A 14,677-nucleotide genomic window follows, 5' to 3' on the forward strand; every position below is an offset into this window, starting at 1 on the left:
GAAGCCACTGACAATCTATTACTGAGGCAAAAAGATGAAGCAGCCAATCAAAATGAAGTGATTATTAACCCCTCAATGACCAGCCCATAGTGTCTTTACGTCCTCCCGAAGTGGGCTTTATTCTCTGAGGACGTAAAAACGTGTCCTGCAGAGAATAAAGCCCCTCGGGCTTTGGACGTGACAGCTCCATGCTGTCGGTGCCCCCAGGTAGCCGACAGCATGGAGCTGTCATCCCGGGCTGCAGGGCCCCCCCCCCCCCCCTCTGGCAATGCGATCGGCGCTAAAAAGTAAATAAAAGTGCAAAAAAAGTTAGATTCAGCTGAAATTACTCACCCGGGTCCGCCGCACTGCTTCCCGCTCTCCCGCTGCTCCGGGCCCCAAAGCTGGTCTGCGCATGTGCGCCAGGCGGCATTATGTCAGCTGCACGCGCATAAGACACGGCGGCGCGGAAGATTTAAAATCTCCTGGCTCCCGGCTCCTGTAGGTAGCTGGTAGGCAGGAGATGTCAGCGGTGAGCAGTCCCCGGTACCGCAATCGCCGTTATCCAATGGATAACAGCGATCGCGGAAAAGTGCAAAAAAGTTTTTAAAAAAGTAAAGTTTCACCTCCCCACATGGATCGGATCCATAAGGGGAAGTGAAAATACTCACCTCACGTTCGCCGATGTCCCCGATGTTCCGGGACCCGAAGTCTCCCACTGCACATGTGCGCCCGATGATTGACATCGGGCGCGTGCACAAAGGGGCTCGAGCCCCGGGAAATTCAAAGTCCCTCTGCTCCTTGCTGCCATGTGTAGCCAGGAGAAGAGGGATGTCACTGGGGACATGATCACTGTCATCCAATGGATAACGGTGATCATGTAAAGTAAAAAAAAAAAAAAAAAAGTAAAAAAAAAGCGTACGTTTCATCTCCCCTCACGGATCATATCCGTGAGGGAGGATGAAAGTATGTACATAAGGCCCCCAGATTTATCCGCAGACCTTACCCCCAGCTTCCTCCCCAAAATGGCGGACGTATGCGCAAAAGCTGTGGATTGCCTGGATAATTTAAATTCTCCCTGCTCCTGGCTACAAACCGTAGCCAAGAGCATGGAGATTTCACCGGGGTGGAGGGGGCGCGGTGAGTGATTCCTGATCACGTGTTCGCCGTTATCCAATAATGGCGATCACGGAAAAGTTTAAAAAAAAAAATTGAAGTTTCATCTCCCCTCACCGATGCGATCGGTGAGAGGAGATGAAACTTTTTACCAGAGGCCTCCCTATTTGAACCCCGACGCAATCCTCCTTCGTGAACCATCCCGAATTCTGCACATGCGATTGCCGGCAAGAAGCCGGACGCATGCAGGAGTCAGGGAGCCCAGGAAATTTAAAATCTCCTTGCTCCCAGCGACAAACGGTTGCCGAGAGCCTTGGAGCAGTGACGGGTGGCCTCGTTGAGCGGTCGCCGGTCACGTAATAAAAAAGTAGCGCTCTAACATAGGTCAGTCTCACATGACCGGATAAGAATTACAGATTCCGCATGCATCTGATCCGCGCTAATATGCAGATCAATCTCATTGGATTACACAATTCCGCCCACATTAGTGGGTTGGAATTGTGTAATCCACTCGCAAAAAAGAGAACGCAGCAGGTTCTATTTTACCGCGGCTATCCGCAACATAAAGCCCATTGTGCTCCATGGTTGCAGATATACCCGTAGCCCATACGCAACTACATTGTGTACGGCCTGCAGGTACCCGCGTCATCGCTAGGCGGCGGTGCGGGAAATACAAACAAAAAAATAGGAGTACTGCGCATGACCGCCCGTGTAAGTACGCAGTTATGTGCAGTACATTACACAGCCGTACGCATGATCACAGCCGGGATCCGCTGCGGGCCTCCGCAAGCGGATTCCGCCTATGGCTGCGTGAGCCCGGCGTTAAGACCGCTACCTGTAATGCGTATTTTACAAGACTCCCCGGGAACGCTTGCCTTCCTGCAGTTCCAGGAGCAGCTTGTTGAGCGCCTTCTGTGTGAGACCGCTGCACCTCAGCAAGCCTACGGAGACTCACGGAACGCCACTTTTTACACCCTATACCCACCACTGAGGTCAAGAAATGACCCCCAAAAAGCATAAGAGGAGGGGGGATACATGGTTTTATTGCCCCATGGGCCCATTCCAACCAGCCTCCGTAATTACTCCGGTCTTCGGAAATACCACACAGTTCACATTATTACTTTTATCTAAGATTTGCGGACGCCGAAAAGGGCGCGGAGTGTGTGGAGGAGGGGGGGGGGGGATTTTTAGGGAGTCAATTTTTATTCCGTACAAATAAGCAATGGGGCCTGGGATTTATTCAGTTGTGCCCTGAAATCCAACGGGTGTTCCCTCCTTTATAGGCCTTGCCATGGGTCCTGTAAGTAGATGAGGGCCACAATGGGTATGTTTCTGAACACGGGACAAACGGGGGTATCCATTTTGGGGTGACCGTCTTTATTCCTATGTACCCTGTACAAAAAAACAGTTTTTAAATTTAAAAAAATTGCCCCAAAAAATTGAAAATCGTAACTTTTTCCTTCTGCTTTGCTTAGATTCATTCAAATAATGTGGGGTCAAAATACGCAGTATACCCCTAGACGAATTCGTTAAGGGGTCTAGTTTTCAAAATGGGGTCATTTGAGGGGGGTTCTTTATAGTTTTGGCCGCTCAATGGCTCTATAAGTGGGCAATGGGGCCTGAAATTTATTCAGTTGTACCCTGAAATCCAACAGGTATTCCTTTCATTGTAGGCCTAGCCATGTGTCCTGTAAGTCTATTAGGGCCACAATAGGTATGTTTCTGAACACGGGACAAACAGGGGTATCCATTTTGGGGTGCAAGTCTTCATTTATATGTGTGCTGTACAAAAAAAACAGTTTTTAAATTGACGCAATAGCCCAAAAAATGAAAATTGTCATTTTTTTCCTACTGCTTTGCTTAGATCTATTCAAAAATTGTAGGGTTAAAATACACAGTACACACCTAGATAAATTCGTTAAGGGGTCTAGTTTTCAAAATGGGGTCATTTGTGGGGGTTCTCTATGGTTTTGGACGCTCAAGAACTCTTCAAGTGGGCAATGGGGCCTAAAAGGACTTCAAGCAAAGTCTATGTTCTGAAAGCCACCGATTACGCCTTTCATTTTGGGCCCCGTTGTGCATGCGGACATAAGATTAGGGCCACAATGGGTATATTTCTGAAAACAGCACCAACAGGGGTATCCATTTTTGGGTGCAAGTGTGCTGTACAAAAAAAGCTGTTTTTAAAATGACAGAATTGCCAAAAAAACGAAAATCACTATTTTTTCCTTTTGCTTGACTTGAATTCATTCAAAAACTGTGGGGTCAAAATATGCAGTACACCCCTAGATAACTTTCTTAAGGGGTCTAGTTTTCAAAATGAGGTCATTTGTGGGGGTTTTCTATGGTTTTGGGTGCTCAAAAACTCTACATGTGTGCTATGGGGCCTAAAAGGACTTCAAGCAAAATTTCTGTTTTGAAAGACACTGACTACGCCTTTCATTTTGGGCCCCGTTGTGGACTCAGATCTAACATTAGGGCCACAATGGGTATATTTCTGAACACGGGAGAAATAGGGGTATCCATTTTGGGGTGTAAATCCTCATTTTCATGTAAACTATAGGAAAAAAAATGTCTTTAAAATGACAGATTTGCAAAAATATGAATTTTTACTTTTTCTCCTTTAAATTGAATTAATTCCTGAAAAAAAAACCTGTGGGGTCAAAATACTCATGACACCCCTCAGTGAATACACTAAGGGGTGTAGTTTTTAAAATGGGGTCATTTGTGGGGGTATCTATTATTCTGACACTTATGAGCCTTTCCAATCTTGGCTTGGTGTAGGAAAACAGTGTTCCTCAAAATGCTGAAAAGTAATGTTAAATTTGTACGTCTCCTAAATGGTTTAAAAAAAAACAAAAAACTAAAGTTTTTCCAATGTGTGCCCAAAATAAACAGGTGGAAATATAAATCTTAGCAAAAATTTCTATATTATGTTTGCACATATTTAAGATATTGCAGTTGGAAATGTGAAAAAATGACGATTTTTTTTCAAAATTTTCCCAATTTTGGCGCTTTTAATAAATAAACACAAATTCGATCGGTCTATTTTTTCCGCCTAAATAAAGTACAACATGTGACGAAAAAACAATGTCAGAATCGCTTAGATATGCAAAACCTTTCTGGCGGTTTTCCATGTTAAAGTGACACGTCAGATTTGCAAAATTTGGCCTGGTCATTAAGGTGCAAACATTGGTCACTAAGGGGTTAAACTTTTAACTATCCGGATAGAACTTGTGAAGCCAAAACCTGCGGATCTCATAAAAGTAATAAGTTTGTTCATTACTAAAGATAATTACCTTCCCAAACTTGTACAGTACCCGGTTAAAGGGACGGTCATCCTGTACTAAATATTAACACACAGGCCTGACAGAATAACATGGGTGCAGGTTGGGGGCACCTGGGAAATAGTGATTATAATATAATACATTGCTTTTTATTTTATTTTGTAAAGACTTAGCCTTATTGACTTGGATAATGTTCTTAAAAATAAGAGTACAGACAATGGGGAAACCTTTTAAAAACCTCTTAATTACTTGCTCTAAGAGGTTTATATCTTTACAGGAATAAAAGACTTAGTAAAAGGAGAAAAACAATGTTGCTTAATGATGTTAAGGGGGTAATAAGCAACAAAAGGAAAGCGTTTAAAGTACTAAAACGAAGGCGGTGAACCTAAAAGGGAAAAAAAATTTTTTGTAAAAATTGGATAAATGCAGCATAGATGGAGACAGTCTTATTGCCAAAGAGTAAAATTAACCCTAAACTGTTCTTCCACTTCCACTATATAAACCATATAAAAAGATTAAGGCCGGCTGCACACGACCGGGTTTGATTCTAGCAGCGGGGTCCCGCACCTGCATCCAACCCTGTGCCCAGCTGGTGAGCCCGCATACCTACCTTTTATTATCTTCTGTATTTCGGATGGTATGGACTAGAGATGAGCGAGCCTACTCGGCCACGCCCCTTTTTCGCCCGAGTACCGCGATTTTTGAGTACTTCCGTACTCGGGCGAAAAGATTCGGCGGGCACCGTGGGTGAGTGGGGGGTTGGGGGGGGGGGGAAGGAGAGAGAGGGCTCCCCGCTGCTACCCCCTGCTCCTACTCCCCGCTCCGTCACGCCGCCCCCCGAATCTTTTCACCCGAGTACTGAAGTACTCGAAAATCGCGCTGCTCGATCGAGTAATTACTCGAAACGAGTAGGTTCGCTCATCTCTAGTATGAACGTCTCACCGTCAGATAAGCACAGTACAGATTTTCGTGACCTTTTCGCAATGTTAATTGTAGAAAGGCTGCGGATCGGATGGCTTCCATTGACCTCAATGGAAGCAGCCAGTGCAGAGTCCGCACAAAAATGGAACATGCTGCAATCCTTTTTTTTTTTTTCCCCTCCGTGAGTGGAATATCCGATGATGTGGAGTGATAACATTTAGTGGAGAGTTTATTTTACCAGTCTAACCCTGGAAGAAGTGCAGAGCTGTCTTAAAAAGCCTAAAATAGACAAACTGCCTGGTCCCAATGGCATACACCCCTGGGTTCTAAGGGAAATAATGCGATAGACAGACCCTTGTTTCTTATAGTTAAGGACTCTATAGTAACGAGGTCTGTTCCATGTTTTGGCGCATTGCCAATGTGGTGCAGATATTCTAAAGGTGTCGAAAAGCGAACCTGGAACTACAGGCCAGTAAGACTTATTGGTACTGGTGTATCTTTTCTCCACCGGAAGAATGGGTGGAGACATGGGTTGGTCTGGTTGAGTTGTAGGGGAGGGCTTGGTGATGCCCACAATAACGCTCCCATCTTCCCTGCCGAAGACTCTGCTGTCAGTGTCTCACCTCCCATATGCCATGCCGTCCCCGCGTCACCCTGCTGCTGTGGGTCTTCCATTCGAATCTCGCTCCTGTGCTCCCTGGGCCGCTGTGACTGTCACCCACGGTCTGATATCATTTTGGCTCCCTCTGCCCTCGTGTCCCTGCTCACATCTCAGCTGTAACTCTGCTTCTCCCTCTCCCCCACCCCCTGCCATCCTCCACTCACGGCCCCGCTGTCACTGGTTTCCCCGCACCGAGCCATGTGATGGACCCGCGCTCCCTCACTCTCCTGGGCGCTGTCCTCCCCTCTGTACTTGCGACTGCGCTGTCAATGTCCTCCCCGGCCGCTGTCAATCTCCTCTCCAGGCACCCATGCTCCCTCACTCTTCCCCGGTGCTCTGTGCTCCCAGCTGCCACCCACTGTTAGTCTCCTCTCTGGCAACTGCGCTAAGACAGAGAGCGGGGCCGCCCTCTAGGGCACGGGGACTGCATGCCATATTGCAGGGGGGCCGTAGGGAACATGCTTACAGCTGGGGGGGGGGGGGGGCATTGCAGGGAGGTTGCCCCAGGCTGTAAGGTCCTGGAGGACCTCAAGGAAATTGGCTGTATAACTCCACATCAGCATGGGTTTATGAGAGATCACTCCTATCAAACTAATCTGATCAGCTTCTCTGAGGAGGTAAGTTCTACACTGGACCGGGGAGAGTCACTGAATCTCGTGTATATGGACTTTTCCGAAGCGTTTGATACTGTGCCGCATAAAAGGTTGGTATATAAAATGAGAATACTTTGCCTGGGCGAGTGTGTGTGTGTAAAGGGGTAAGTAACTGGTCAGTGATAGAAAGCTGATGGAGTTATAAATGTTACATACTCTGATTGGGTCACTGTTAAATCTTTTTAAGACAGCTCTGCACTTCCTGAGTTAGACTGCTGAAATGTATCACTCTGCATCTCATCTGACAGTTCATCTTCCTCTATGAATACACTGAAGAGAATAAATGAGAATGCATTGTGTGGGTGAGAATGTATGTAAGTAACTGCCTCAGTGATTGACAGCAGAGGGTGCTTATAAATGGTACATATTCTGATTTGGGTCACCATTACTAGTAGGTTTTCCACTACGGTTGGGCCGTATTGGTATTCTTTTTAATACATTAATGACGTGGTAGAAGGATTGTGCAGTAAAATATCAATATTTGCAGATGACACAAAAATATGTAAAGTAACACGAGAGGACGATTGCAAGAGGATCTGGATAACTTTGGGGCAAAAAAGTGGCGAAGTGATAAATATAAGGTTATTTTAAGGCTGGTGACGCTGCTGAATTTTTTTTATTTTTATTTCTGGTGCAGAAAGGATTGTGGGATAGGTAGAGACGAGATGGGATTGGTCATTGAATTCTGGTCTCTTAACCAAACCTTACCACCAATTCAGCTTAAAAGGAAAAAGGGTTCCTGCTACCGTATTATGGAATCCATCCAATAACATTATTTTGGTTCCTGAAGAAACTGTCCTATTGGCAGTAGAAACGCGTTGAACCAATTAATAACTATCAGAACCAGTTAATAAATACAGCAATAAGTACAGCATTAGTGCAGAATTAGCACAATTGTAGGGATTAAGGAAGGAGATTTTTGCTAACCTGGTGGACATTTTTGCATTGCTACAACATACGCATAATTTCTGGTTCCTCAGGCCACTGTAACTGACTAAGCATGTGTACTGGTCAGCTCTTTCTGTGTCTAATCCTCACTAGGCCTGGCGTCATTTTTTTGATATACTGGACACATCCTATATAGTTCGATGCCATTTTTAGTATACCAGACGAGAGCGATTTTAGAAGATATATAGAAGAGAGATTTTTCTCAAACTGTATGTAAAACTTTCCCTCCAGAATGCCCACCCCTCACAGGCTGTTTATTACACACAGGTCAGTTCGATTTTTCGCAGTATATAAACAGATAGAAGAGAGATTTTTGTCTGACTGTATGTTAAAATGTCCACCCCTCACACGCTGTTTATTACACACAGGTAAGTGAGATTTTTCTTAGCGTATAGGAAGATAGAAGAGAGATTTTCCTCAGACTGTATGTAAAAATTTCCCTCTACAAAATGTCCCTCTCACACGCTGCTCATAACACACAGATCAGATTATTCTCAGTGTATAGGCAGATAGAGAGATTTATCTCAGACTCTATGTGAAAATGTCACCCCACAGAATGTCCACAGCTCACACACGCTGCTCATAACACACAAATCAGATAGATTCCTCTCAGTGTATAGGCAGATAGAGAGATTTATCTTGGGCTGTATGTGAAAATGTCACCCCACAGAATGTGCCACCTCACACACTCTCCTCATTTTTACCCTGAAACGTAACGCCCCTTTTTGTTCAAATTTCCTACCCAGACTGAAGGTTGCAGCCCCTTGTTAAACTTAGTCATACTCCATCCCAGCAGTCCATGCCCACTTCCTTTTGTACTTTATAGCCTTTCAATACATAGTCAGTTTTATTTATCATATTTCTAAATGACATGCCAAATTTCAAGTTTGTGCAGTACAGATGCGTTATTAGTTACATTACATATTGGGTCACTTACTTTTATTCATAGGATTTGAATAATCAGGTTGCAACCCTTTAAATTTCCAATATTTAGTACGCAAAGAATGGTTATGGCAAATTTCACATTTGTGCAGTAAAAATTTGTGTAATTATTTGTTGCATCAGGAAGTGAGAGAATTAGATTCCGTACTTAAAATTTGGACGCTAATTCTTTTGCGCTTAAAATTGAATAATCGAGTTGGGACCCATTAGCTTTTGCTATTTGACATAATCAATGCTCGTGCCAAATTTCAAGTTTCTAGGACATCGGGAAGAGAGAGAATTAGATTCCTTACGTAAAATTTGGACGCTAATTCTTATGCGCTTAGAAACGAATAATGGAGTTGGGACTATTTTACTTTTCCTGTTTTGGACCTAATCTATACTTGTGCCAAATTTCATGTACGTCGGTCCGTCAGTTTGAGAGAGAGATAATATATAGTTTGCACACTAAATGGAAAACCACTAGGAACACCGACACGGAGAAGGATTTAGGGATTTTAGTTCACTGTAAGCTTAATTGGAACAACCAGTGTCAGGCAGCTGCTGCTAAGTCAAATAGGATCATGGAGTGCAACATAAAAGGCACATGTTGAGGACATTGTTCTTCCTTTTTACATGTCAGTAGTCAGACCACACATGGAATATTGTGGACAGGTCTGAGCACCGGTACTCAAGAAGGATTTATCAGAGCTTAAGGGGGTACAAAAGCGGGCAACTTAAGTAATAAATTGAATGGGCAGACTATAATACCCAGAGAGGTTATCAAAACTGGGATTATTTAGTTTAGAAAAAGACAGCTGAGGGGTGACCTAATAACTATGAATAAACATATCAGGGGTCAGTACAGTGATCTCTCCCATCTATTATACCTAGGACTGTGACTGTAACAAGGGGCAAGCTCCATGTCTAGAGGAAAGAAGGTTTCTACACAACATAGAAGGGGTGGGGTCCTTTGCTGTAAGAGCAGTGAGACTGGAACTCTCCTGAGGACATATTGATACTATATAAGAGGTGCCTGGACGTCTTTCTCGAGCGATGCCATATTACAGGTTATATCACTGATTGCTCAGAAGGGTCGGCAATCCGTGGATTATTCTGATTACCAGATTGGACTGAGAAAGGAATGTTTCGTCTAATATGGGGAAAATTGGCTTCTACCTCATTGGGTGTTTTTACCTTCTTCTGAATCAACGTTGGGCGGGGGGGGGGGGGGGGGGGGGCGGAGGAGGCTGAGCTGGATGGTCACTTTTCAGCCTTAAAGGGGTTGTCCCACGAAAGCAAGTGGGGGTATACACTTCTGTATGGCCATATTAATGCACTTTGTAATATACATCGTGCATTAAATATGAGCCAAACAGAAGTTATTCACTTACCTGTTCCGTTGCTAGCGTCCTCGTCTCCATGGTGCCGTCTAATTTTCAGCGTCTAATCACCCGATTAGACGCGCTTGCGCAGTCCGGTCTTCTCTCTTCTGAATGGGGCGCTCGTGCCGGAGAGCTGCTCCTCGTAGCTCCGCCCCGTCACGTGTGCCGATTCCAGCCAATCAGGAGGCTGGAATCGGCAATGGACCGCACAGAAGACCTGCGGTCCACCGAGGGTCAAGATCCCGGCGGCCATCTTCGCAAGGTAAGTAAGAAGGCACCGGAGCGCGGGGATTCGGGTAAGTACTATCCGTTTTTTTTTTCAACACATGCATCGGGTTTGTCTCGCGCCGAACGGGGGGGCTATTGAAAAAAAAAAACCCGTTTCGGCGTGGGACAACCTCTTTAAGTACCATGTTATGAATGTGTTTATTTTGTGCTTGCTTCCTTTAGTTGAGATTATAAGGGAGTAACTTTTTGGGGGTCTTTTTTTTATAACAAACAGACCCGTAGAGGCTTTATTAAAAGAAAAGCTACACAAAAATGGAAATGGACACTGTTATGAAAGGAGTTTTAAATTAAAACAAATACTTTCCACTCACTGGGCCTGGGATAAGATAAAAAATGCATATTCCCTTTCTCCTCGGCCCGATAAAACGTATCTAACAGTCTCCAATGGGCCCCACGTTAGCTGCAGATAGATGGCACGATGAAAGTGAGTTGATAGCTCCGGCCAGTCAGAGGTCGCAGCAACAATGCCTTGACTCCTTGCATTAGCACTTGCGTCCTGGGTGTCATGATGCCAGTAGTTGGTGACACTGCTGCCTCTTGCTGCAGTGGTCACCTGACTTCAGCCTGGGCGTTTACCTGGAGGTGGGTATGGAGCCTGTCAGATGAGTCCTGGTGAGACAAGGAGAGGATTGGGTGCTATTTCTTTATTTTGTGCTGGGCCCAGCGGTTGGACAGGTTTTTAGTTTTAATAACAAACTCTCTTTTTAAAGGTGGCATTTTGTGTTGTATTTGAAGAAACCACTTATGTTTTGTTCTACTTAAAATGCTTAAATTGTTTCTGGTTTGACTTTTTTTGTAGACTGCTGAAAATTAGTGGAATTGCAAATTAACCTAATTTGCAATGGTGATGGAATAATTTTTGAATGCAACTATACATTGTACGCCATGGGGACACTGGTTTCCATCATTTAAAGGGGTTGTCCCCCGAAAGCAAGTGGGTCTATACACTTCTGTATGGCCATATTAATGCACTTTGTAATGTACATTGTGCATTAATTATGAGCCATACAGAAGTTATCAAAAGTTATTCACTTACCTGTTCCGTTGCTGACGTCCTCGTCTCCATGGTTGCCGTCTAATTTTCGCCGTCTAATGGCCAAATTAGACGCGCTTGCGCAGTCCGGGTCTTCTTCTCTTCTCAATGGGGCTCCGTGTAGCTCCGCGCCGTCACGTGCCGATTCCAGCCAATCAGGAGGCTGGAATCGGCAATGGCCCGCACAGAAGAGCTGCGATCGACGCAGATCCTGGCGGCCATCTTCAACCGGTAAGTAAGAAGTCACCGGAGCGCGGGGATTCAGGTAAGCGCTGTGCGGTGTTCTTTTTTAACACCTGCATCGGGGTTGTCTCGCGCCGAACGGGGGGGTTGGAAAAAAAAAAACCGTTTCGGCGCGGGACAACCCCTTTAAGGACTGTGAAGAAGTAGATGGAGAACCTGTGGATTCCATTGGTTTTGAGGCTAAAATCTGTATGACAGACTTCCTTTACAGGTTCAGAGTGGCTGCCTAATGGGTTTTTAATAGAAGCTCGGGTATTGGCCAGCTCTAAATAGAAGCTAAACTTGCAGAAAGTATTTGGAAGGATGTATTTTTGCTATCCAATACTATAACACTCATCGGGATATATTTATAAATACTTAGTAGAATTAGTATGCAACTCCTTTATAAATAATGTGGTTAATGGGAAGTTCCAGGAAATGTTGAGTTTTTCACAGCTGTTGCAGCACATGAGAAATCTGGTGTTTTGTACAGAGCACTAAGTGGTACTGGAGTGGTGGGATAGCAACCTCAGGCGTTTTGCCCATGCAGTATCGATAGCTAAGAGGTTAATTTCTGCTCTGCTTATGTGCCAAGAACTACAAGGTTATGGATGTAGCCTCACATAATGTAGTTGAGTAGTTGGACTAAGATCTCACAATTTAAGCAGTTGTAGTAACAAGTGGTTGTGAGCTAGATTGTGGCATTGCATGACCAACGGTTTTCTGATATGTCAGTTAAATATTGGACCATAATATGTTTTTTTTTTTTTTCTTTTATGTTTAGTTGGTGTGCTGAAGGAGGAAATCTTATCTGCTGTGATTTTTGCCACAATGCCTTTTGCAAAAAATGCATTCTCCGAAATCTAAGTCGAAGAGAATTGTCAACCATAATGGATGAAGACAGCCAATGGCATTGCTACATTTGCCAGCCTGAACCTTTATTAGACTTAGTAGCTACGTGTGACAGTGTTTTTGAAAACTTAGAACAGTTGTTACAGCAGAATAAAAAGAAAATGAAAGTAGAAAATGATAAGAGTAAGCTGTACGACCAAACTCTAAAGACCCTAAGTTGTAATGGACAGGACAAACGCATGGAAAATTCACATTCTTCTGCAATAACCTATTCTTTCAAAGCCTTGATGGTTCCAAAAGAAATGTTAAAAAAGACTAAAAGAATTATTGAGACTACAACCAACTTAAACTCCAGTTTTATAAATTTTTTGAAGCACGAATCTGAAAACGTAGATGCTAACCGCAGTGCTAGAATTCGACAATTAAAGGCCTTTAAGTCAGTCTTAGGGGACCTTAAAAAGGCACATCAAGCTTTGGAGGAGAGCTTGACCAAAGAAATAGCTTCTGATCTAGCAAAATCAAAGAAAAACAGAGATGTTAGTGAGAATAGGCAGTCAAAAGAGAAACTGAATGAGAAAAGTACAGAACCCCGGAAAGAGTCAAGTAGTATGTATGAAAAAGAGGGGGTCAAAACCAGTAGCAAGGAGAAGCACAGGAAGTCTGACAGCAATGAAGATTTAGAAAAATGGGTTACTCTAGATAAGAATCAAAATGGAGAGCAAACTGATATTCTAGATGGAAGTGTTGAAGGAGAGGATAATTCTCCTGTTCTGAAAGAATCACCATTACATAAAGACGTCCCACAAGATACGTCCATGGATGTTGAAGACAATGATGTCCAAATGGTTGAAGAGGCGGTGCAAGAGCAAAGGGATAGTAGCACTACTGAGACTGTATTAGATGTTGGTGAGCAACCTCAAGAGGATTCTTATGTTGAGGATGAATCCGATTCTGAAGAAAGACAAAATAAATCAAAGAAATGTAGGAACAAGTTTAAAAAAGCAAATGAAAAGACAAAGCGAAGCTTAAGTGACTGCAAAAAAGAAAATGTCGAGAAAGGTAAGGAGCAGCAGTCTAGTGCTGAATCTGAGAATGATGCTGAGAAATCTGCTTCTGTCAGCGTGTCGCCTAAACTAGCCAAGTCTCGTTCACCTCTCAAAAAAAAGAAAGATCAGGAATCGTTTGAGCCTAATGCTGCTGAAGCGCTTGACATGGACATTGTCTCTGTACCCTCTTCTGTGCCCGAAGATATATTTGACAGCCTGGATGCTTCACTGGAAACTCAAAATGCGTTGAGCGATTCTGGCTTAAAAATTCTGTGTAAGAAAGATGGCAAAGCATCTGTTAAAAAAGAGCTGATCCTGAAACTAACTCCTGTATCTCTTTCGAAGTCGCCGTCTAAGAAAACTGAGTTGAGTGAGAGCTCCAAAGCTGAGGCTTCTGAGGAAGGATCTGATGCCAACAAGTATGTTTCTAGTAATGAGCACTCATCTGAGAATGAAGATCCTAAGGTAAAAAAGTCTCCTCGTGTGAAAACCACACCCAGAAGGCGCCAAACTGACACAAAGACCTTATCAAATACAGAGGAAGAAAGTAATGATACAGACAAGGAGAAAAAAAAGAAACGGTCTTCTAAAAAAGAGAATAAGACAAAACATGCTTCTTCAAACTCTGTTAAGAGCTCAAAAGGTAAATCTGGCAAAGAGAAATTAGATTCCAGCAACCATGGAAGTGGATCCGATTCCGAAGAGACACCGGAAGTTCTGAAAATGGCAGCTTTGATGAGCAACTCTTCCTCAGAACATGAGAGCTGCAGTGAGACCAAGAACTCTAAGAAAGGTAATAAAGAGAGTCTGAAGAATGAGGGGAAACGCAAAAGGAAGAGTTCAAGTTCTGGTCCAGAAGCTGTTAAAAAGATGACCAGAAACTCGACTGCAAAGAAACGACGATCAGGTCATTCAGATTCCTCAAACTATGACTCTGAACTGGAGAAGAAAGTGAAAAATGTAGGAAGTATGGCGGCTGCCAAGAAGGGTAAAAAGAAACCTGTTAAGAGTGAGGAAGAGAATGACCTATCTACAGAGGAAAAAGAAAGCAAGAAACCCAAGAAGAGTAAGACTAAAAAAACAGCACTGAAGAAAAAAGCATCAACTTCGTCATCTGACTTGTCTGAAGACAGTCACAATAATGTAAGTCACAATTCCGATGACAGTGAAGATGAGCAAAAGATAAAGCCTATAGTGGAAAATGAAGTGATATCGGCTGTTGGATTCGCCCAGTCTTCAGGTACGCTCTATTAGTCCTATTGCTTGAGTAATTTTTGTAGAAAAATCATGTTTCTCCTGTTACCACTTTTTTTTTTTTTTTCCTTCGAACAGTCAGACATTGCTTCTTTTTCATTGACTGACTTC

General features: G+C 43.6%; 1 protein-coding gene across 1 annotated transcript in view; it reads left to right on the forward strand.

The window, feature by feature from the left end:
* The window catches only part of ATRX (ATRX chromatin remodeler), a 263,566-nt gene that overhangs the window by 60,813 nt on the left and 188,076 nt on the right, over nt 1-14,677 (forward strand). Inside the window, exon 9 of the mRNA XM_066582073.1 lies at nt 12,199-14,565. Within this exon, the coding sequence (XP_066438170.1) occupies nt 12,199-14,565 (2,367 nt within the window). The remainder of the gene's footprint in view (nt 1-12,198; nt 14,566-14,677) is intronic.

This window comes from Eleutherodactylus coqui, chromosome 10 (genome assembly GCF_035609145.1).
Source record: "Eleutherodactylus coqui strain aEleCoq1 chromosome 10, aEleCoq1.hap1, whole genome shotgun sequence".
NCBI classification, from domain to species: domain Eukaryota; kingdom Metazoa; phylum Chordata; class Amphibia; order Anura; family Eleutherodactylidae; genus Eleutherodactylus; species Eleutherodactylus coqui.